The sequence below is a fragment of the Trichogramma pretiosum genome, unplaced genomic scaffold (assembly GCF_000599845.2).
Source record: "Trichogramma pretiosum strain Unisexual culture from Peru unplaced genomic scaffold, Tpre_2.0 scaffold11, whole genome shotgun sequence".
Lineage (NCBI taxonomy): Eukaryota > Metazoa > Arthropoda > Insecta > Hymenoptera > Trichogrammatidae > Trichogramma > Trichogramma pretiosum.
This window is the reverse complement of record NW_019641702.1, coordinates 2,015,482-2,041,562: the sequence shown is the minus strand read 5'-3', so window position 1 is coordinate 2,041,562 and position 26,081 is coordinate 2,015,482. Positions and strand designations below refer to the sequence as shown.

At 40.9% G+C, this 26,081-nt stretch overlaps 1 protein-coding gene across 3 annotated transcripts in view; it reads left to right on the top strand.

The window, feature by feature from the left end:
* Window positions 1-26,081, top strand: part of LOC106653885 (papilin) — a 77,665-nt gene that overhangs the window by 37,448 nt on the left and 14,136 nt on the right. For all 3 annotated transcript variants that reach the window (XM_014373515.2, XM_014373513.2, XM_014373514.2), the window contains exons 2-10: window positions 8,816-8,879; window positions 16,472-16,656; window positions 18,202-18,262; window positions 23,914-24,008; window positions 24,263-24,413; window positions 24,605-24,728; window positions 24,865-24,945; window positions 25,240-25,412; window positions 25,541-25,676. In XM_014373515.2, coding sequence (XP_014229001.1) covers window positions 8,816-8,879; window positions 16,472-16,656; window positions 18,202-18,262; window positions 23,914-24,008; window positions 24,263-24,413; window positions 24,605-24,728; window positions 24,865-24,945; window positions 25,240-25,412; window positions 25,541-25,676 — 1,070 coding nt within the window. The remainder of the gene's footprint in view (window positions 1-8,815; window positions 8,880-16,471; window positions 16,657-18,201; window positions 18,263-23,913; window positions 24,009-24,262; window positions 24,414-24,604; window positions 24,729-24,864; window positions 24,946-25,239; window positions 25,413-25,540; window positions 25,677-26,081) is intronic.

The window sequence follows — 26,081 nt, the reverse complement described above, 5'->3', positions numbered from 1 at the left end:
CCCGGTATTCCTCGGGGCTATGCGAAACATTTTTCATCTTGTTGATGTATACACTGCTCTTTGTTTACTCTTATCACGGACAGGAGGAAAAATTTACCCAAATTGTTTGTTTACATCTTTCTTTTATCAGTGAATTAAATACCGTCAGAAAAAGTAATAGTTATGCCTGCAATGCCCGAATTTTCATTTATCACTTGAAACGTTACTTTCCGACCAATTCATCTATGTATGGCACTCATAATATGCAAGTATATGTAGTAAACGATTACCATAGTCATTTTGTTTTTTCACCATGAGCGTGGATTCGCACTTACTTAACGCACGTAAAAAAGACAAACTGTCCAACAAAAAAAAATGAAGAGGTCAGATGGAGAAAGATGGTAAAGATAGAAAAAATAAAGCGACGGAAACGTTCTCGAGCTTTATTTCAATTTGTGTCCTGGTCGCGTCGAGAACGAGCCGCAAAAATTCATCAAGTCACTTCGCTCAAGTTTAAGCGCGATAAACTCGTTGCGAGCAAGGTGAACGACTGCGAGTCTGTCGACAGTGAACGATGCGTACATCACACGTACACGAGGCAATTCGCAGCTCGAGCCTAGCCCTACTACGTAATATAGCCATGGGCACTCGGTGTGTCTACAGGACTCTATGGGGGCTGCGGATATATATACTCGCTGTCCTCTTTTAGCCTCGTGCACACCTTAATGGGGAAACCGAGACGCTCGAGACTCTCTCTCTTTCTTTTCGCACCCGACTAGATTGGCTCGTTCCTAGTCACTTTATCGAAGAAAATTCATCTCCATCCAGTTGAGCTTTTCCCTCTGAAACACTTACCGTCCGGCAATTCTGATTCCAGCACACGCTATACGGCATTTCAAGACCATATAGCTGCTGCGCGGAGCAACCGTACACCGATTTTCGGCCGCTATTTCTTAGTTGCAGCTTTATTTTTTCCTCGCGCTAACGAAACTTGAGATTAATCGTCAAAGTCGACTGCGTTTTATCTCAATTTCTGTCGGATTTTTTTAGGCCACGCGCTCTCGCATCCGCTGGTTCGAAATTAATATTTCAAGTTTCTACAACTGATTTCATTTAATCTTCGTTTAACTTTTCAGCCGACTTATCGAATTTAAGTCGGTAACAAAATAATGCATTTATCCGAAAAGTAATTTTCTTCCGCGCCGAAAAAACTATTTTTTCATTCGAAGCATCAAACTCGATTTTTACAATATGTCAAGTGGATGCACCTTGGCGCGCGCGCACGATATCGCTAAGTTATCGAAAGTAATATAGTCGCTCGAGCCACACAATTCACGATCTGAATAGCGAAATGGAGTGCGAGAGCGAAGAAAAAAAATATGGCTGGAATAACTTTGAAAACAAGTTTGCATGATGCGTATCATATAATAGAAACCGCAGTTTCTCGCTCACTCGTCGCGTATACGTAATACGCAGCAGCATAGTTTGAAAAGGACCCTGTATAGCATTAAGCCAGGCGCGGGGACTATAAGTTCTAGCAAGATTTCGAGGTTGATTAAAGCCGATTTAATTTATGACTGACGCTGGGTTCCTTTCATATAAGAATATAGGATTAGTACGAACGTGTGCGCATTCGTCGAGCTCGAGTTCCAACGTGTGCACCCGAAATCTAATGAAAAAGCCCGGCTCCAAATGAAACTTTAAAATATAGTATATGCCACATCCTCGTTTAAAGGCCCGAGGTGCGTTCAAAGCATTCGGTTCATTTGGGATTGGTGATGAGTTATGATCAATAATATACTTTACTGCTTAAAATGCGCAAATTTTGAATATTCTTCGTGCGTCGATTCTGGGGATAAGCATTTGGGTCAAATCGACAGGCTGAGGTCTGCAACATATAAGTAGCCAAAAGTGACTGGAGAGCAATTAATAATCCAATCCGTCTAATATACGATCATATACAGACTCAAGCCTAGCGCCGCATGGGCGAACTTTGCTCGGTGGGATATTACGATAAACAATGCATAACCGCTAATTCTTCAACTCGAGAGTGTGTTTATATACGCGCGACGTGAGCTCGGCAATGCAGTGCGCGCGCGGCCGCGTGAGTTTATAAGCAGAATGCGCGGCGCGTGCGAGCTCTCAAATGCGAAACTTGACTTTCCCCTTGCTCGCTCGTAGTCGTCGTATATAGTCGAGCTTGCAGTGCTTGCAGTGCTTGCGCGCTCACGTACATCTCGGCTCGGCGTCGCTCGCTATACACGCGGCTAAACTTTCGAGATGCAAGAGAGCGCGCGCACAGACCGAAAGTCGGCGCCTTGTAAATATATCTATACGTATATATGCGTAGGTGCATGATTAAGCCAAAAGATCCGCCTGTATATATATGTGTGTGTATATATACGTCTGTGCGCGCAGTTGCCTATGGCATTAGCGCTATTCAACGTTCTCCGCCGCCAGTACATATCTGTATATAAAGTCGGCGAGCTTTCGTAAACTAATATATAAGCTTTTGGGGAGGGCAAAACACAGAGAGTGTGTGACACAGTAGCGCGCAGCAGCAGCGAGAAAGTAGGCAGACAGAGAGAGAGAGAGAGAGACTAGTCCGTGAGGTAATATTTGTCATTCGGTGATGACTCTTCGCCTGTGGTTGATAAACAGCCGCGTACTAATTAAACTATGTCACGCGGGCGCTGCTGCGAGTCTACTGCAGACTCGTGTATACGTATACGCTGCACACAGACGCACGGAACTGCATAGCGCGCCACGTTATACATAAGAGTAGTGCTTTAAGCTCGCGCGTATACATATTTACGACATTTATATACACCCGAAACGTGATACCGTGTACTCGGGGGCGTGTAGAGAATCTCGATTTTTAATTCATGTTTCAGTTAGAGGCGGATTGAAAGCTTTCGAGGTTTATTCGTCGGAAAAAGAGAAGGAAAAATGCCCCGGTAAGCTCTTGCTCTCTGACTCCTTGCTTATATAGCTCGATTTTCACGCACGTATACACGGGCCACTGCACTCACGTACCTACGTACGCGCGTATGCTACGCTACTACGTACGAGGAAGGAGTTGAAAATTGTTTCGCTCGCGTCAGAAATTCGACGAGATCGGCGAGCTTTTCCGAATATTTTTTAACGGACCCCCCTTAGCTCGGCTTTACACGCGGTACACATATATCCTGCGCAAAGACGTTAAATTATCGATTGTACCGTAGCAGCAGTAGTAGCTCGCGCGAGGCCGACGATAAATATCAATTGGGGATGAACGAGCCAATTGCTACGTGATCAAAGCTTCCCTGGCATTAGAAACCAATAGTCGTGCAGGTAAACACGTACGACTAAGTGTATTGAAATAACATGTTTACCTGATAATGGTTAAAACCGCTACTGCCCCTATGCACGTGGCTCTGTACATATAACGTGTGTGTGTATGCCACTGATAAATCTGCGAGTCCATCTGTGTGCTTATATATTATATACACGTTCCAATTTGTGCGGTACTTCACAGTGTACAATTTCATTTCAGAAGTCAGGATTAATTCAAATATTCACGTAATTTTTTCGATTATTCGTTCGTTATCATTCGTTAAAAATTTCATCAAAGTACTCTTTATACACGCGATGACTTTGACTTTGTACGAACAATTTTTATTTTTCGATCGAATATGTAAATATAAGAATTACATTTTATTCTTCATCCATCAACATTAATTTTCCATAAAAATTCGAAAAACTCAGTCGAGCCGTTGTAAACTGAATTATCTGTCGAGTTAGCGTATAAAAAGCCAATATAGAGAAAAAGCTTCGAGTCGAATAATTTTAAATCCATCCAAAACGTCATTGCATCTCGCGAACTTTCCCACCTAAAATTTACGACTTGGCACTCGCAAGCTCACCGTGGAATAGCTACTCTGTAAAATAAAATATATATCTATATAAGCGCGCGCACACACATGCATAAATGCACACGCGTTAGTAGTGTAGTAACGCTCGCACCCTTTGCAGCTGACGCATAGCTTGCTAAATAGTATACTATGCGCTACGGGCGCAGAGTCACATGCCACCGAGGCACTGCTTTGCAGAGTCGCGTACAGCTCGCACACTCAATTTTCTCGGTGAAGTAAAAATAACGAAAAAAAGAGGAAAAAAAACTGTTACAGTTAATCGAGCGGCATATGCGAGCTAGCGCGCGCGTAAACTGCTATACATATGTGTATCCATCAAAGCGTCATCATAGTTATCGAGTCGAGCGAACTCTCTCTCTCTCTCGATCAGGGCTAATTTTTATTTTGCCGCCCCTTATCGATTGCTTTTGTGACCGTTGATCGAGCTATCATTATTGCGATCGGCTCGATCGAGTCTTTATAGCGCGCGCATTTCTAGTACACGGCGTATTTAACGATGAATAATGGCGCGCACGAATGTCATTTGGCGCGAGCGCGCGCGTAGGCGTAGAATGAAAAGCTCTCGTTTGGAGACTGCGAGATTCATTTCAATGCAAACTGCGATAACGTTAAATTCGAGTGAAATTATCCAACGCAAATAAATAGGCGCGGCGCCGATCGAGTGCGCGCTGCATCGCACATATTTTGACTATTATAGATAATATCGAACTTAATTAAAATTTTTGGCATCGGGGCCAAATATCCAGAGGTGGATTTCAAAGTACTTAGGCGACCGCGGCAGCTCAGATACTATCCGCTAATCGATGATTTAGAAATTATAATATCATTTGCGTTGCGATTCCACCATCCCGGATAAGCAATCTAGACCCAAGACTTACTTGGCTGCGTGTATATATATTATACAGTTAGCTAAGCTATTTCAACAACTATGTTAGACTCGCTCTGCCTTTATGTACTTACTTGGGCTAAAACTAAGCGATATTTCGAAGCATTATACGATTAAATTTTGATATTTTCATACCTTAATAATGAGCTTATAACGTCGGATACGAGTGTAATGAATATCTTATCATTCCAGCCATAATCTTCGTGCATTTTTTACTTTCTCTGTAGAGAATTATGCGAGAGCAAAACGATTTTTACATTCGATTCGTATCCTAAAATATTGAAGGAAAGTCATGAAATAATGAAAATTGCAGTGAATTTCTACAAGCTAATTTCGAAACGTATTGAAAAATAAAACATTTTTACATGAAAGCAAAGGCTGACACTTCAAAAGTGTATCGCGTGGGCACACACGCGCAACGCAGTCATTTAATTCCGGAAGCAATATTCAGTAACGTCCTCTTAATGGATCATTACTCGGGCAGAATGAAAATCGATAATCAATCGACGATCTATGGCACTATGTACGTATTTACATGGAGGTGTGTATATATAATACACATATGTGTGAAATATACGGGGTCATGTGTGCGAGTTGGACGATGTAGTTAGCCTTGCAAGTGAGAGATTGAGCCCTCGCGTGTAAGAGACAACATTAACGGTCGCTCCAATATTTATAGTACATTCGAATGACTCGTGTTCGTCTATATAACTTCACACGGTATGAAAAAGTATTTGAATGTGATTTTGTTCGGTTTGGATTACCTCATGGATGCTACTTTGTTTGCAGTAACTATTTTGAATCTGCGCATCGTTAAAATGTAAATGCTGCATATAATTACAAATATAATAAATTATTCATTCGATCGTCATGGGAAATAATAAAAAATTTGATTTTTAATATTTCTATTCTTTTTGCGGTTGCGATAAAAGCCCTCGGGCAATCGTTGAATTTTTCGCCTCCTGGTTTTATTAATATGATTAAACTGCACATAAGTTTACTCTTGTTAAGTTATTCGATTATTGACCCCTGCTTGGAGAAAATGAGATTCATAGTTACAATAAAAAAATTTGAAAAAACATAACGCGTCATCCATTGAAAAATGACTGAAAAATAACTCAATTTATTACGCTGCGACTTTCCGCTGAAAATAAACTGCCACGCTGGATATTGACATCGATGTTGCCAATCTGCATCTTTGCGTATTTGCCTTCAACTGCGATCGTCGTATAGCAGAGAGAAACACATATAGAAATTGGAATAATTAAAGTCCAAGCACGTTGGTAAATCTTGCCGGGTCCGAAATACAAGTCAGCAACATCGATGCGCCCGACAGGCTACAGGCTCTTAGCTGCAGGGAGCTCTGCCGCTGTGCCTGCAGGCCATCGAATATGAGCACACCTCTTGCTCTCCCTCTCGCACACTCTCAGGACTATATCTCTCTATATATGAGATTTACATATTCATGTTTCGGAACTGGAGCTCTGGCTGCTGGAGCATTATATAGTGGTGGAGGTGCCGAACTTTGGAGACTGTTTTCCTCTCCTTCGATCGAGCAACCTGTAAGATAGCTATATACGCACACACAGTCGCACACGTACACGTAAACGCAGGCATCGAGGTGCGAGTTTATAACGCGAACAATGTCACCTTATCCTCGTACTTATATGACTTGGGCGTAGTGGTATACGGCACCAGTTACATCGTCGCATGCGCGCGCCGTATTAATAAAGTTTTCCAAACGACCATCAACTCGGGTGCATTTTCCATATAAACAAATGACCCAGTGAGGTCTTTCAGCGCGCGAGTAATAAATTATTGAGCGCGTCGAATGTGTGTTACAGCGCTGTATATATATATACGCGCCCGAGCCCAGGCAGTTGCAGCTGACACTTTATATTGTTCGCTATTGTAATATACTCGGCCTTTCATTATCGCGATGCCCTCGGCGTGCGCGAATTGCAAAGATTGTTTGACTTCGTTTCAGTAATGACGTCTTTTTTTGTTTATTTCAACATTTTTTTTTCTCTCCTCTCTGCGCAAAATATAATAATGCGTGCCGCACGAAGCGGAGCAGAGCAGAGCTTCGTGTGCGTATATAATGGCACGGGAAGGGTGATGATGTTACATGCACACGCGCGGAGGATCGGTTTTCAGCCGACGTTATGAATTTTTCACGGCGCGCGCACGTAACAAGATGAAAGGAGAAGAGGGATGAATTTATGTTTGTACAATATCATTAAAAATGTCTTATAGCTACATACGCACGCTTCAGACGTTGATCATGTATATTTTTATCCAATAGAATTCCGCTGAGCAACGTAAACTGGAAATTCTCAATCCGACGCGTTATTTTATCAGCGGATACGTGCTCGACGATTAACATGCGTGTTTACAAGAACGAGCTGTAAGCGAAATTCAAAGATTTCCTTCGATCGCGTAGTACATGCAACTATACGAAACGAAGTTTTAAAGAAAAAAAAGGATGTTTTATTCTTTGCCTCGCGCGAGATGCAAAGTCAGCAAATGCTACGCCAAGCGCATTGCCATAGTGTAAAGCGTGTGCAGTAGTTGCAGTACAGTACGATCGTGCCGCGCCGCAGCGCATACCGAGCTTGCAAGCTCGGGAAGCTTTCTTTATTCCTCGCGTATAAAAGCTCGGCCGTGTATACAATATATTCGCGCGCGTGTGTGCGAGTTGGTCGTGGATAACGAGAGGAAAAAGCTAGACGAGCGAGCGCAGGACATAAGATGCGTTATCGGCGCGATTTCAAGCGGCAGCAGCAGCAGCAGCAGCAACAGCGGCAACTGTTATATTATATACGTCGTAGGATGTTGTATGTGTGCGGTACTCGTACGGTGCGCAGGCAGTAACAGTATAGCCGCGAGTCCAGGTCAAGCTTATATTGTTACGATGATAAGGAGCTGCAGCAGCAGCAGCAGTAGTAGCTCCGCAGCGAGCTCGTAAAGTCCTGCACGCACACGACCTCGGGCTCGTCACCGACTGCGCGTGTATGCGCCTGCGGTGTAACGTTCAAAGGGGGAATATAGTGTATATACCTAGTTTTTATTTTTACGCATAATTTATATGTAGCAGCGAGCACATGGCCAAGTAATAATATTTAAATTGATTCGGAATTATGTCGTAAAAGAAGCAATTGCCCCCTAGTAGTTTAAAACGAATAAAAGTATATAGCAAATATCGCCCAGGTAGCATAATTTAATTCATTCTCATCGCAACTCGTGAATCCGATGACTGTTAAATTATACGTATCATCGAAACGCACCGAATGAAAAAAATAATCATATTCGCGAGTAAATAAATAAGCGATGAATAATAATTACAAAGTATGGCAATGATAATAACGAGAGGCTCCTCGGGTCACATGCGCGATACAATGCGCGTCCGACGACGCGATGGTTTACACGAGCGTTAAAACAAACGCGGCGCAAGCTGCTGCTGCACCTGCACCTATACACGCTAATATATCCAATTAACGTTTACATTATTGTAACGTTGTCGGGAGAGATCTGCAGACGGCAACGACGCCAAAGCACAACAACAGCAGCAGCAGCTCGCGCAGTATATTATCTGGTGCGCGCGGAGCTCTCTGAGCTGCATCAGCCTCTCTATATATAGGATGTATTCGCGAGCGATGCTAAACTATAACCCACACGCGCTCGCTCGCACGAGAGTATGCCTACTCGTGATACCGACGCAAGCTCGAGCTCTCTTGCTTTCTCTCTCGGGCGAGCTGCTGCTGTAGCTGCACGAGCTGTGCCTGTGCTTGCCTCTTCTCTCTTTCTCCCTCTCTCTCTCTCTCTCTATATATATATATATAGCTTCGAATAATTAATCTCGATTGTCGCTTGCAGCAGCGAATATGGCAGCTGCACTACGCGCGCGTACGCCTATATAGATGTGCACCGGCTCTGCGGCTATTTGCATACGAGCATATACCTGTACCTATATATGTATATATGCATCGCTCACACAGACACATGCACTCAACGCACAACCCCTTGACTGTTTCAGGTCGTCGCTGCTGGTGCTCCTCGTCCTGCTGGCCTCGCACGTGATAGATATCCAGGCCCGACACGTAAGTTACAATATATGTCTAATCATCGCATTATAATTTGTTTCCTCCTTTTATAACGGCTGCGTTATGTAATTTGCACCGACGTGGATAATCGAATGAGCTGCCGGTACATCGATCGCAAAATATATGTACCAGTAACTTTTGCTGCATTTCATAATTTCAGCGGCAGTATAAAATTATAATGATCGTTAATTGCAAACAGGCAAAAGTTATTTGATCTTCTTGTATTGTACGTGAAACTATACCAAACAATGATCGAATAATTTCATTCATAGAGTATCATTTTCTACATTAACTTTATGGTATTTCAAAGATTTTGGGACATTTGCATGAGTTTTCTATTGCTACTGGCAGTAGGGGTCGAATGTTCAAAGTTCAACGGGATCAATTGATCAAATTACAACCACTGTGATTGCAAGAGCGACTTTTTACGAATAATTGACGAGAAATTTCAGAACGCTCGAGAAAAAAAGCACCACGAGTTGAGAGTGATTTTTTAGATTATAGTCAAATTTTCAACTATTGAAATAACGTTGGTCGCCTTCGGCTGAGGCTCCATTTATACATCCGTGATATACGCTCACGTGATTTCCGAAATATTGTCTTCGAGCGATTTTCTACGGCATGTCAATGGCCTTTAAATTAAGTTAATTATAATCGGGCTTGAGCAACTCAATGTACAATCACAGTTGCATTTTTATACACGGCTGAACATTCTTTAATAATAATGCTGTCGCCATTATCGTCCAATTAAGAAAAATCATGTACTCGCATAAAAAAGTACGAAAGCCTGCGGCGAAGTACGCAATAATATACATATAATGTCCACTTTGAGGCACTCGTAACACCGTACCTCGGCTTGTATATAATATATTATACACTACTGATTAAAAGTTTTTCCTTCTGGTCACAGCGCGCGTTACCACCGCGTCTACGTGTTATTCGTCAATCCTGGAAATACAGTTTTTCAAAAAGCCTTCCACTTTCAAAGTGTATGTGTACGTGTACGTGTACGCTCGCTCGTTTAATCCGCTTGGATTAAAGGAAGCTTAAAAGCATCTTGCAAGCATTTCCTATGTATGTATTAACGCGCGCGCACGCACGCCATGTGATATAAAGTTTTTCCGCACTGCGTTTATTATACGAGCGAGAGAGAGAGACGAGGTTGCTTGGCCTCAAGCCTGAAGGGGGGTAAAAAAAAAATACCCAGAGAGACAGAGTAATAATAATTGCGAGAAAAAATTCATATACGAGTAAGATTCGCGAGCGAGAGAAAAAGAAAAGCAGTAGATAAAGCAAGTGCACTGCACTCTTGATGGGTCATTTTTATTAAATTTCATCCCACTCGAGCTTTGAGGCCTGCCGAGTGTGCGTTGCGGCCACCGTTCAAGATGATTCTTTGATAAAGACGACTTTGAGAAAAAAAACCAAGTACCCGTAGAACAAAGCAGTCGATTTTGGTTTAAAAAAACTACACCGATCTTTGATCTTTATATCGTAAAGAAAACTCGAACGTATGAGCAATTAATTGGTGGCGATAACTTTTAACGAGGAACTATTTCTGTTTTTTTATACTCTCCCTATTTGCAAAAAGATTCCTCCGTAACAAAAGCTATTCGACCTTCAGACAACTTGTCTGTTATCTGTGATGAGGGCACGAAACGCGAGGCGTCGGAAATATCGCAAGCCTGACAAAATGGCTCGAGGCAATCGTTGTCACGATAAAAATCTCGACGTTCGTTTAAAAGAAAACACGTGCTCGCCAGCGAGGTAGAGATATAGGGCCTTTGTCCCCGGAGCAAGTGTGTGCGTAAAACCGTCCAGATTCTCTCTCTCTCTCTCTCTCTCTCTCTCTCGCGGGCGCGTCTGGTAGACTTCTGCGAGCTATTACACAGTCGTAACCGTATATATAGATCACAGTTGATGGATGCGAGGCGAGCACGAGAGAAAAGCGAACCGGAGCCTGTTTACATAATTGAGAGTGAGCCGTATTTGACGATCCGTCGAGGTGCGCAACGAGCCAAGCGTCTGCCCGAGCGATGATATACAACTGCGCGCGTGCGGCGCTTGACGAATGGAACCAAAGAGTGTGAGAACTGTAAACTCGTGTCTACAAAAATCATGATGATTTTTGCGCGAGGTCAGGGCTGAAGGAGATTCGCAACTGGTGTAAATGAAAATTAACATATAGTAAGGAATTTCCATTTTTTAAACTGCATCGATAGTTTGTGATCTTGTGATCTTGTCAATGAACAAAAGATAACCATTCAAAATGTTTTAAAATAAATTATCATTAATTAGATTAGATTCGACGATTTTCTGTGATAGTTATGTTGCAAAAAGCATTTTAAAGTACTTGAACTTAACAATTTTAATGTTTTAAAAAAGACTAGATTCCTCTAACTTTTATAAGATAATACTACTCTAAGATTTCACCATTAGATGGCGAGTACCTTTATCGTCAAATCTGCATCTGGCAAAGTCAAAATTACTGTATAAGTCAGAGCACGGTTTCAATAAAACAAATTTCTGTTTTTTAACACGAGCAAAAAAAGTTTGAACATTTTTCTGCATTCCATTATTGCCAGACAATCCTTTGCAAAGTCTCATTCTCGAGCTTTAACAAAGATTTTCAAGGAAATATTGTCGATCGATAAAAAAAAAAGTATCTCAGATTGCTGAGCATATTTGAAATAGTATAAAATTTCCAAGGAAGTTTATATACACACGGAGCAAGAAGCTTCTAAATAGCCGAGAATCTCCGAAGGTGGAAAAAAGTTACTGACAGTGAAAAAAAATGAAGCATACAGTTGCGGAAGCTTTAGCCTTTTTTTCGTGTTAAACTTGCTCGCACAACAGCGGATAGACTCGCTTGATCTAAAAGTTAAGTGGTCGTCGTCATCTTGATAGGTTCGTGCTGCTGCTTTTTTCTCGCTTCGCTTCTTTCTCCTTTTTTTTCTTTTTCATTCTCTCCGCCTCGTGTAATTCCGGCGCGTTGCTGCCGCCGTTACACTTGTACGCCCGAGCTGCGAAAAATTTGATCTCGTCTAGCTGCTGCTGTTGCTGCGCCTCAAGTTGAAAGTTCGAAGCTTTCATGGTGTATTATAAACACGTTACTAAAATTGACATGACAAATAAGATTAAACGGTGCAATCAAAGTTTTTTAGGTTAATGAATAAATTCCTGTAAAATTGCAATATCGAACAGTCGATCGAATTGACATGCCTCGAATAAACGTCATATTGAACGTTTGATCGTCGCGCCGAGGCAAATCGTTAATGCGCGCAGGAAACGCGTCCACAAAATCCTACGCGCACAAGTACATATATACATATCGCGTGTAACGAGGAAAAATAAACGAGCTCCGGACCGCGTACGAGTCGAACGAGCCCGCGATGAAACGAGACTTTCATAGCCGTATCATCTTTGCAGATTACGCTTGACGAGTTTAACAATGTTCCGCGTATATATATCCATAGGAATTGTCGAGCGTTATATATATAGCTGCGCGCGCGCGCGACAGTTAAAGTCAGACACAGAAGTGCAGTGAGGCGTGTAAAGTCATTGCCACGCATCGCGTGTCCTCTGCCTCGCAGCAGCGGCGGCGGCGGCGCAACGTCACGGCCAATTGCTCTTTGCTTTGGCGCGCGCGTTTACTATATACCTACCGTGTGCACGAGGCAAGGCAATGACAGACGTCTGTGAATCGGTTATATAGCCTATGCCTGCCTGCGTGCGAGCTCTCAACTTCACTTTCGCTGCTGCTGCTGCTGCTGGAGCTTGTTTCAACGATTACCTTATACACGAGCGACACGCGTCCTTATTTGTGCACGAGCCTCTGCAGTACGAGTGCGTGTGTAACCGGCTTATCGATTATGCACCGTGACGTACTCCGTGCGCCGCGAGCGGTTATTGACGTTAACGATTATATAATGCGAGGAAAAAATATAACAACTGGATCATGCTTATACCAGCCGGGAGGCATACCGACTATTTTGCACTATAGCCACGAGATTCTGAAATTTTGGTCACGGCGAAATAATTTCTGTGCAAGCTCGAAGAAAATTGAACGTCTCGTGCGCGTGAAAGGATTTTCAGTGGGCACAAAATTATATGAACTTCTGAATCGGACGAAATGTGAGCCGCCGTATATATATACGTATATATAGTACAAAGTCTCGAAATTCACAAGTCATTTAGCTTGTAATAATTTACGCGACCGATAACTCGAGAGCAGCAGCAGCAGCAGTGCTGCAAGCGCTCAATGGCATATACAGCACTCTTTGCTGCAGCGGGGCTCTATTGTGCCGAGGCGTGTGCGCGCGCGAGCTTCTGCGTGAATTCATAATAATATATAATCAGATTTTCAGCTGCGCGCACGCCATAGACTCGAGGCGCACAAAGAGAAAGAGAAGTACTATATACGGCATGGGGCGTTAAATTAGAATATTTCAAGACGTTCTCGCGTCTTATTCAAATATTGCACACACACACACACACTTATACACACTTTGACGCGCTAAATGAGGATAGGTATAAATTTCTAATCGAGCGGCAAGTAACCGAAAGCGCAATTTTCATCGCGTGCTTTGGGGAAATTTGTCAAAAATTCAATTTTCAAGGGTGATATCGTTCGGAGCTTGCGCATCTCTATGCGCGTGTACCCGATCGCGTTGATGCAATGAAAAGTTACAATACTCGCTGGCGTACAATACACTGCACTTTCATATACAGCCTGTACGGTTGCGCGTGGTCAGCTGCCTTGTGTCATTTCCATAATAGAAATAAAACGAAATAAACGGAAAAGGAAAAACTTGTGAATGCAGGCGAAAAGGCTCGAAACACGTCACCGGTACATAGCACAGTGCGTTTTGTACTTTTGCTGCTGTTGCTGCTGCTGCTGCTGCTGCGCCATGTCGCGCTATTCAGCTGTTTCATCGTTCGCAATATAAGTGCTCTGTATAGCGCACGAGGCAGCTGTACAGAGTCTAGAATACAGTACCAGTAAGCGTAAGCTCTATGCGTATGTACGAGCTCGTACGAGCGTAACGCGCCGAGTTCAATTGCGCACATGTTTGATAGCTCCGCAGAGCTCCTCTTCTCTGTTTCGCGTATAGTGCACGAACGAAAAAAATAAAAGAGTCGTAGCGGAGCTACCAGGCAAAATAAGTTCGTTGGCCTTTTGCTCAAACGCATATCCATATAATAGGAGCATCGCGAAATATCGTAGAGAGGCCAGACGCGCGTGGTATGTCGCGCATGATATCGCAGAAGATACGGAGCAGCAGCAGCGGCGACACACGTGCTGCTGCGCGCTATAGTCACGAGCTCGGGCGAAACGAATGTCTAAGCTTTTTTTCCGGGCGTGTAGGATAGGAACATCCCGAGAACATGTGCTCTCCCACGCGTTCTTTGCGCGAAATAAAAATCAGCGCATACAGCTGTTACGCCCCGCGGCCTCATGCCACCGCACTCGAGTATAGCATTCGTATGATGGCAATACGTTACACCATCTCGCGCGCGTGTGCGTCTAGCTTTTCTTACATAATAATGATCGATTCGTGGACTTTGACGCAAGGTTAGCCCCGCGAGCATCGTATAGAAGTGCCCATGGTTATCTCCAAGTCTACGACTCGCTGTTCTCTCGGCCGTAATGATGCGCGCGAATGGGATAATTAATGTACGCGCGCAGCCGCAGCGAATTAGCCTCTATATGCGCTTTGAATGCGCTGCGCTGCGCATCGGCTGCGTGGGGGGTCTACATAAAGTAGAAATTAATGCCACGACGAGTGCGATTCGCGCCTCGACCTATCCTCATTGTTTCGCGGCGCGTTAATTGATTCGGATTTATTGTTTATTCAATAACTCTCGGCGCGCCGCTCGACTTTCAATTGTTGTGTACATAATATTTGCATAAGCAGCGCGAGAAAACCGTTTTGTTCGATCGTCGCGCAGACTTAAAAGACAAGTCATATCGCTGCACGTTTACTCGCGACGATAGAAGCCTTAAATATAGAAACATTTTGATTTTTCACCGCTAGGACTTCTCTTGTATTTGTAATACAAGGACTTCTCTTGTACTTTTATAAATACATTGCGGCCAACAATGAATATATCGGGCAAAAATACCTCCTCTCACGTACTATCGAAAGAAAAGTGAGCGCCGGTCGATTTTCAATGGAGATCGCTTACGCCTAAAGTATTTCGTGTAATCTACGCTCAAAGAGTCAGATATCATGCATACTAACCACGATTAGTCAAACGTACAATTCATACACTGTTAAAATAAATCATAAATTCAATTCAGATTAAATGTTCAAATAAGAAATTTTATTTCAAGTACTTTTACATGAAATCCTCGTTGAGAATTAATGAATCAGATTTATTTTTAAGATACTACACGAAAATGCATGAAATTAATATTATGATAAAATCAAAAATGAACAAACAAATTTAATTCTGTAACTAGGTTAAACATTTCGATTGACTGTAAACTATCTTAAACGTCAATTACTCAAGACCACAATTAAATTCAGCCTCCACCACTAGATGGCGAATACCTTTATCTGCAAATCTACAAGTGAAATATGAATGTATGTGTATAAATCAAGTTTATTAAATGTGTCGTAACAACTAAGGATCTTCGCGATGGACGGTAGAGCAATATCTATAGCTCCACCAAGCCACCTTTTTTCCTCGAACGCCTTACGAATAGGGAAAATGACGGGTTTGATGGTGTCAATCGCGAATCATCCTCTCCAGAAGTCATACTCAAAGCGCTGTGTCTTCGTCAGTTTTACTGTACCTTATTAATTTGAATGATTTTATGTAAATTTGAATTGATCTAAGTCACAGTAAAGAACTACATTAATTTTTACGTTAACTTTAATGTAAATATTTTTAAACATCTTTACTACCAACATTTACCTAAATATCAAAGAAAATATATCTTCATGAAGAATCCTATCTAGAGAAGTTTACCATCGGCATTTCCCTGGTGTACGTTATGTATAGCAAAGGCGCGTGTCAAACTGTTTTGGGCAAGCGCCAAAAAGAGGCCATTCATTGAAACATTGCGCGCATATACACAAGCGGTTTGTACCATTTGGGTGGAAAATTAGTAAAGGGCTTCTCTCGAGCCACGCGTATCATAATGGACTTTTACGTATAAGTTGTATCGCAAGCTCGCGCGCACATGAGATAAATTCTCATTTTCCTTTTTGGCCAGCGTTTCTTTTTCTATTTACGCTCGATGTAAAAATTTAACATCTTCGTTTTTTGTAAATCGTATTGTTTAGTCGCAAGGACAAACGCATATCAAACGCGGCTGTGAGAACGATTCTCGAAGTAGGTCGCATCTGAATCCATTGCACAATACTTAGTCGCGAGCGATAACAATTACTCAAAGGGAAAGCGTTGCACGGCACGTGAGCCGCGCTTATTACTGCCAGTAGCATTACCGATAAAAGCCGTTGCGTCACAGATACGCTATGGCAAATTGAAATAGAAAAATTACCCGTGACTCGCCGACTCCGTTAATTGGGAAAAAATAACGTAACCTTGATCCTTTTTTTTTCTCTTTATGTTCGCAGCACCACAAACTGAGACATGGCAGGCACAGGCGTCAACACGGCGAATCGTACGCACCGGAAAATTTCATCCTAGAGAGCGAGGAGCAGGAGAGCGGCAACTGGGGCCCGTGGTCTCATCCAAGCCCCTGCTCGAGGAACTGCGGCGGCGGTGTGCAGTACCAGACTCGCACTTGTCTCGACAAAGAGTAAGTTTTCCATCATCTTGTCTGAGTCGCTTGTATAGCGCATACACAGCCGAATTTATATGCCAGGATTCAACGTTTATTACGCGCAGCTTTGAGGCTCGACAGCCCGCTCGAAAAGCTGCCAGAAAGCTCTGCTAGCGCACTATTTGTATATACGGCAGTCGGCTTGTGGCGCGGCTAACTCGAGCTGTGCGGTTTGTTGCGCATCCGTGTGGTTTTCTATTGTCACGATTAAAATGCCTAGATTTTCGACTAAGCGCGCGCGATATCATATCCTAGAATTCTTGACAAGCGAAGTTTTGATACGCGTTGAATGTCACTGCGCGCAGCTAGTTTACTCACCGCTAATTATATATCCTATTCGTCGAAATTATTAAATTAACTTGAAAAAGTTATTATAATTTAAAATCAGAGATCGTTACATGATTTTAAAAAATACGATCCAAATTACTTGGAAAATTGTATCTACATGAGCGGACTCTTTGTCGAGTGAAAATGAAAACATCTGTAGAATATTTGCGGATGTTTGGAGTGCAGTGTGAACGAACGTTATCAACGTCGAGGAAGATATAAAAAGTTTCGGGTGAAAATTTCACGAGCGAAGCGCGCAGCGGCAAATCGTTATTCGATATTGAAACGACCCAGCCGGGGCTATACGCGGGGACATTTTTCGTGGCTATACTTTTTCTCTTATCGTCCTTTTTATTCGCTTTATTAATTCGATTCAGTCGACTTTAAACTACACGCGTAATATGCTTCTTCGGCGCCGTTAATGAAATTTTTTCTCATTTCAATAGACGCCATGCGCGAGCACCAACCGGCAAAATTCGACTTTTATCGAATTAATGTCTTTTTATTTTCCGCCAGTAGATGTAAACGTATGCATTTTCGCAATGTTTATGCGGTGTAATTTTTCAAGAAAACACCCAAGAATCAAGCTTAAAGCGTCCATTTTACTCGTGTTTTTTTAAACATTTAACGAATGAAATTTAATGGTCGTTCTCCTCGTCGCGTCTACTCGCTTTTCTTGCTCAACTACGCGCGCGAGCTAAAATAAGAAGAAAAAACCCATCCGTGCCACTTTTCACTCTCTTTTTCGCTCTCTCTCTCTCTCTCTCCCTATATTTGCAAAGACCGAAAGTGCGCGCCCGCGCACACATACTCTATTTGTATAGGTGTATACGTTGCAGAAAATCTTGAGAGAAGAAAAGCGCTTAACGTCTTGAATGACGACGTGGAGGCGATGGTAGTGGTGGTGGTGGTGGCGGCGGTGATGGTAGTGTGCGTGAGGCAGGTAAGCCTCATACACGAGTGCGTTTTACGATTTAACGGGCCGTAAAACCCGATTAGGGACACTACTCTCGTTGTCATATACGTAAAACACAAGGAAGAGGAGAGAAAAAAAGATCATCGATGTATAGCAAAGAGCCAAGCATCGCTTTTTTCGATCACAATTGATTAGTGCCTATATATTTATTTTAATTTTAATTAATAAAAGGAAATTTGTATCATGGGATGCTGAACTTTTTTTTTATTGAATTGCAGTGACAATGACAACGAGCGGTGCACGGGAGCGAAAAAACGATTCTTCTCCTGTAACATCCAGGTGTGTATTCAAATTTACTAAATGTGTTATTGTGCATACATTTTTTACTTCAATTGCGTACGAATTTTTTTTTTATTATCGTTATCATACTGAGCCATTGCATAAATATGTCGAACAAGTCTGACAAACTTTTCCAACTTCAATGAAGCCGGAAAAGAAAACGATCAAAGTAAAACGAGTTAAGAAAAATCTATTATAAGAAGCGAGAAAGAGACAAAGTTCACGCTGAATTACAATAAAAACAGCCTTGATTTACACTGTAGTGCCCGGGTCCGTTGGAGACCTTGTTTTTGACATAAACGTCTACCTTATACCCGCGCTAACATTTTTTTCCCGCCTGAAAGCGTTCACTGAAGCCAACGACGATTATGACAGCTAAAGCTTTTTGTTGTGAAGAAAGAAGTCAAGGGATATATACCTCATGGGCTGGAGGGAAGGCGCATGCTGAAAAGAACATTCGCTCTCTTGTGCCGCGCGCCGAGCTTTCTCAAAAGGCGCGCCCTGTTATACACATTTACCGTTGACGCGTTTCTTCTTCTTCGTCTTCTTAGCGCCGCGCAAAACGGAAGTTTTCAATTGAGGCGCGCGCGCATAACGTATATATTTATTACGCTAGCTGCAGTAAGACAGAAGCTTGATTGGTTTTCTTAAACGCAAGATTTACATGAAATGTGATTTCGTTTTCATCTTGGGCATTTTCTTCACAGTGTAGCGCGCCCAGCAGCAGCCAAATGAACTATTAACTCGCTCTTTGTTGATATTTCATTTATTTCTTAATAATATCGTCGTTTGATGTTATTTGATTTTCCGCGCGTGCTCTATAGCTATGATCTAAAATCTTTTACACGCGCACATTACTCGAGGTGTATGGTGTGAGTATATAAATAGATCATTAGAACATCTCATTGCCATCTGCCATTACATCGCGCATTAATATATTTATTCTACCTAACTCATTCGTCTTGAACACACAAAGACTTCTTAACTCGATTTTCGATCCCAGATACGTGTCAAAAATTTGAAGCCAAACAAACTTAGTTACTACCAAGAAGAGTTACGTCGGTTTCACGAATATATCATAATGATATCATCTGCGAACATATGGTGAACTATTTAGATAAAAATTGCGAATTGAATGTGTTGAAGGATTGAGTGACTATCTTATAACGTTGAGTTGTAATTAATATTCAACATATGCTTCTTTTCTTCTTTTCTTAATGTAACTACTTTAATAGTTCTAGTGTAGTACTTTAATACTCTTTATGGCATTCCAGAAAAAATATATCTTCTTAATAAACTTATTAAAATCGGTCAATTTCTTAAGGATAATTATGTTACAAATATTAAACGTTTTTTAAATGACTTGAAAATGAAAATTTGCACTTTGTCGAAAAAATCTAGATCGGTTTTTAACCACTAGATGGCGAGTAACTACTATCTGAAAATCTGCAAGTGACAAAGTCAAAATAATTGTATAAGTGAAAAAATTACTAGACAAAATGTAGGTATCTAATTTTAATCCCTATAAAAATAAAACAATACCTTGGGTTTCCATTCACCTGCATTTTTACAATTCTCAAAGTGAGAGAGTGATAATCACGCGAAAATTTCGTAATAGCTACCACTGCATTTAGTGCTGTTAGTTGTATTTCCGCTGCTCATATACACACAGACATTATTACGATTTTTCTTTTGTTTTGAAAAATTTTACGCGGCCCTGCGTCTAATATTTTATTTTCATCTTGTACTGAACTGTCGGAAATCTGCCTACCGTTTCCGCGCCCTTAGAGCCGTGGCACAGCGACACTGTCTATTCTGAACTGTTCGCTTTAATCACATTTTTTCCACATATATACGGCCGATTCTCCGTAAAATCAACTGAGATGAAAATTTTTTTTTTTGAGTGACTTGAACTCACATATTTTTTTTTAAATATTAGATCCATAGAATATTATAATTTTACCAATACAATTCAGGACTTGTGAAACGTCAATTTTTTTATTAATGGACATTTATTAGTTAAATTAGAAGCATTTTCAAAAAAATCATAGTATACGGTTATTATATCTTAAACAAAAGTGCAGTCATAATAACCTAAAGTAACAAAAATCCTTGCCGATTGATTAAGTTTCTAATGAGACCCCAATAATTAATAATACTACTAGAACACTCAAACTTGAGTTCAAAAGCACTCTTAATACTAAACTAAACTTTATCTACCGTACACACTCATCTAACATGCGTCAATATCCACCTTCGACTTTAATCTTTTGCATAATTTTAGCCCGGTTTGATTTACATTTTAACGATTACTTGAAAAAATTATCTGATTTGATAAATATACACAATTAGACACTATCTAATATACTTTTATGATGTATCATCCACGCAAATGAGCATTATTTTTAATTTTTAAGGTTTTTAATTTTTTCTCACAATTTCGATACTCTCGAATCCAATAGAAAAGTGTAATATTTAGAGGCTGAAAATTTTATGAAAGTTCGCGAGCATCAATAACACGAAGAGCAACGAGTTATTTAAAAAAATAAAGTGTGCTTAGCCAAAGTCATTTGACGGAGAATCGGTCATATATATGTGTATTGAGCCCGAGAAATAAAAAAGGCACAACAACTGAACAGTCGAGTGAGAAAATGCGTCGAAACGTCTCTCATACTCGTATATATATCTACTGCTCGAATTCCTCGCGCGCTTATCGCTACACAATGGAGGTTCGCGAGCTTCGTCCTAGTCGTTGGCGTTCAAAATAAAAGTAAGTGCCGTGCTTGAAGATGATTTAATGTACGTTGCATTTGTGAAAGTGGACGAAGAAAAAAAACAAGAAGAAATTATGAGACTCGTCCCCGGGGGGGTCGAGGCACATTGTCCTCTTAGCATTGTGTTTCAAGCGGGAGCTTTCACGAGGATGAATATTGCCGAGAAAACCCTTGGTGATTTTTAATAGTCACAAATGCCGATGAAAGACAGTGGTCGTAAGAGCTTAAATTATGGGTGAAAAATTTACCCGAACTGCTCGTAATTAACGTACAAACCGTTACTACGGCTATGGAGTTGGACTGTAGCAAAAAAATTAATAATAACGAGGCATTGTTTGTTCTTGGAAGTCTTCTGGAAACGAACTATATAGCTTCGAAAAAATCGTTTGAATTTCATCGCGCAGTCTTCTGAAAAATTGTCTAGCGATACCGCGCAGAGCATCTTCTTCCGCAAGAGAGCTCTTTCGCACTTGCGGAATCCTCGGGCTTATACGACGACACCGAGCTGCCGCGCGGTTATGAGCCTCGTTCTTATATATTGTTTAGTCTGAGCCGGGAGAGAAGTAAAGAAAGCTCACTGCGGCCTCGATGCGAGAGCTTGTTATCCGACGTCGAATAAAGCGCGCAAGCACAATAAAGAAACAATAGACCTGCGTGTGTGTGTACGCGTACGTGTGCCAGAGCTTGCGCGCGGGGCTGTGTAAGCAAACCGAGACGCTCGTCTCTCTCGCCGAGGGCCGAGTGATTTGTCAGGATTCTACAGTATACATGAACGTTAAATTCGCCATGGCTCATCAAACCTGCTTTGTCAACGGGCTTGCGATTGGACGAGCATCGAATGGACATCGGGCTTTGTTGACTCTTGGCCAGATACACGAGTATGACAGCATGTGTGTCTAGGCGCGTGTATGTTGTTGTTGTTTATATACTTATTCTCAAAGTAGAGTACAAGAAGCAGTTGTTCCAACATTTACTGCGTTCAACTACGTAATCCCGCAAGAAATTGCTTTCGTAAATCATAAATGTTAATGTACCTTTTTTGCTGAAGATCTTGATATTATTCCGTAATAAGACGTTAAAATTGCCTAAAACGATAGTTTTAATAAAACGAAAAATAATAAAATATCAATGCTCTATGAATATTTTGTAAGCTATATGAAATTTTACTGCACGCGAGTAAAGAGGTAGAAAAAAAAGGTGTAAAAAGTATTTTGGAGTACATATATTGAACTTTATGTGATACGGTTGCGCCTGATATTTACTTATACCACTGCTGTAATCCATATTTCAAAAGCTAGACGTCTTTTATATAAGGTAGCTTCGCGCGGCATAAAAGCATCCCTGCATAAACGCGCGCATTGATATAATATGTGGTTTCACTGCGACCGATGCTTGTACGTAATCCTGGCTTGCTACTCGCGCCAGTATACAAGCCAGTAATATTCATAATTTTCAAGGTCTCGTCTACTTTTTCTAATATAACCAACTCGAGTATATAATATATCGACGGTGTATAAAAAATACTCAGCTTGCAATCGCGATTGTTGCTCGGCTTTCGAATAACTTCGCGATAGCGGGGGTTTACGCAGCGTACAATGCAAACGCGAAACAAAAACGTTTGCACCCTGCGCAGTGCGTGGATTCCGGAAAACTTTGTTAAAAGCATTGGAAATAATTATTTAATGAATTTTGCGCGGAGTTTCGCGTGCTTGCGAGCTCTCGCATGCTCACGCACATGTACATAAGCGAAAGGAGTTCGAGCCGTGTATAATGCTATAGTTTTACCCTACCGTGAGAGAGAGAGAGAGAGAGAAAAGCTTTGCAAAAGTTTTCTCAATGCGAGTTAGAAAATACGCGTATGTTACGTTCTTTAATGCTAAACGTAGTAAGCTTAATGGATTGTTTATATACACGTCGAAAAGTAAAAAATTTTTTCAAGTTTTCGTATTTATTCTACGGAACGTATTGCGCGCAGGCTGGTCATAACTTTGCGCGATATTGTAACTTACTGAATAACACCGAAGAATCTTAATAGCTCCCTTACGCACCGCACCCGCACTATACCCTTTAATGCATCGGTGTACTTATCTATGTGGCTGAGTCTGGGAAAAATGGATGAAATTTTAAACCACCTACTCACGTTTCTCGTAAATTTTTAACATAATATACCGAGAATTCGAGTAACTTTGGCCAAACAGTCGTTTCGCAAGCGCCACATTGATGCACGCTCAATAATTTAAAGTTTTGCTCGCGACTCAAATACCTTCGACAACATTTTCATATCCACAGCGTAACGAATGAAAATGTGTCAATCAAAATTATTTTTCATGATTATTTTGTATTCATAAATTTTAGTGAATAAAAAATTGAGATCCACGTGAAACTACGTTTATTCGAATAATACAAACGCATAATTATAAATACATACTTGAATCTTTAGCGACAGCTGCAAGTTGAGTGTCTCGTAATATTTCAAGTGAAGCTTCCATCTATTTCAATACCTCGGTGAGATGATGAGTTCACAAATTTTACAAAGTTATCTTCGCTAAATTTTTTTTTGGACAGCTGCTGCTGTAATTTCAATGTTTGACGCAAAATTTTATTTCATTCAAAATCTAAACGTATTTTTCTATTTCTGAAAATAAAATCATTATCTTTTCATAGCGATCTAGTTATTTTGAATTTGTTTTATAGTAAATTTTAGTCTAAGATCCCTTTAAAATTTTGATCTAAGCCATGATAAATAAAATGAGTTTGTAAAACTTTGACTCGAAATTTTCGGTGACAGCAATTTTTTTGATAAAACTGAATACATATAAATTTAATCGTAATGAGCATTCCATTTATTCATTTTCTATTCCATTTTGTATCTTACAGGCTTGCCCAAATGATAGGCCAGGAGAAAAAAAGGATTTCCGAGCCGAGCAGTGCGCGGAGTTCAATTCTAAACCTTTCGAGGGAGTGTATTACGAGTCAGTATAAAACATTTTTTATTAATTACTTTTTTCTTTGTTTCAAAAAAGTATAACTGATTCGTATGTGTAAATTTGATTTGATTTATTCAATAAAATAATACATACTGGCTTAGCCGATGAAGGCAACGAGCTCCTAGTGAACATGTGACGAATGAGATTTTAATTAGAGCGATACTGTTTTCAAATCGATAGTCTCGATACACAGATTCACAGATTCGAGCATATTACGAAAAAAAAATGTTATTTATTAGGTGGATACCCTATACCGGAGGACCTAACAAGTGCGAGCTTAATTGCATGCCACGGGGTGAAAGATTTTTCTACAGACATCGAGATACCGTGATCGATGGCACACCTTGCGACATCGAGAAAAATGACGTCTGCGTCGAAGGAAAATGTATGGTCAGTACGATTCTTTAATATTTTACAAACATCGCAACGCGCGAATAACCTGATAAAATTTGAGCTTTTCGTACATAGTAGCGCGTCTAATACGAATTGCTTTGGACGCTCGAGTTTTATTAGAAGCAATTTTTTACAAAAATTCGCAAATCTCATTAATTTTAAATGTCTCTCGGAACTCTTGAAAAAAGCCGGTGGGATGCGACATGATGCTGGGCAGCCAAGCTCGAGAAGATGCGTGCCGTGAATGCGGTGGCGACGGCAAAGACTGTAACACCGTCAAAGGCCTCTTCGACACGAATGACTTGCAAGTTGGTAAGTCAACGTTATATCGAAGTAGCAGACTTCGTATATGGACTTGAATTATAGTCTGCATATATTATTCATCGAATAATATTCCTTGTACTGATCGAATTTTAGATTTTACATCATTCATTTTTTCCCTTCGCAGGTTACGTCGATATCCTCTTGATACCCGAAGGAGCGACCAACGTTGTTGTCAAAGAGATTAAACCTTCCAACAATTACCTTGGTAAGATTCGATTATTTTCCATTTCTACTCGATGGCATCATTTTACTTGAAAACATTGAGTAATATACACATCAGTAGGTTTAAACGAGAATGAATTTCTTTGAATAACACATCAAACCCAGTCTCAAGAGCAAAATTTCACTTTTGAAAGCATAATCGCGTTAAAGTTTCTAGCAAATGCGAGTCGAGGCCTTGCATTAGCGCACTGAAACTAGCTTAAGGCCAACTCAAAGCTTTATTGTGCATGTATAACTCGCGGATAAATTGATCGTAAATGTATATGTGTTTCTCCAGCCATACGAAATACCACCGGCCACTACTATTTGAATGGTAACTGGAGGATAGACTTCCCACGCAGTCTGCGCTTCGCCGGTACGATTTTCCATTATAGCCGAGACCCGCAGGGATTTTCGGCGCCCGACATGGTAACGGCACAAGGCCCGACCACCGAAGCCATATATATTCTGGTTAGTCTAATCTATATTTATACGAGAAAAGAACAATTTCTTTCGTCTCCATTATATTGCGGTTGATTGAAGAGGAAAAAATTTCCATGCATAGTGAGAGATTCTTATACCGTTGAAACATTTTTCAGCTTCTCTATCAAGATCATAACGTTGGAGTCGAATATCAATACAGTATTCCCAAGAAATTTTCTCAACAAACCGATGGTGACATTTACTCGTGGGTCGCCCAAGAGTTTTCCGAGTGCAGCACAACCTGTGGAGGAGGTAATGTTTAATTCAATAATTTCGATTATTTTATTCACCAAAAGGGGCTCTTGATATTTTATTTACCGTTCATACAATTAACGGCACCATGTGATAAATAAATAAAAAGTATACATCGTTAACTGCAACATCACAAAAACATTATCTCTACTTTCATAAAGCTCAACTCATACGCGTGGTTAGTGAGCCGACACAATGAAAACCCTTTACACAAGTATAAATCACATTGTATATTAAATACTTGATGGATGGGTTGAAAAGATTTAATTAAATACGCAGTCCGTAAAATTGTACGCTATGTTGATTTGAATTTGATTGATCATGTATATGAAATGGTTGCATACATATACACGTACACATCGATATTATTATTTCAAATCTCCACTCGCAGTACGTCGATTAATA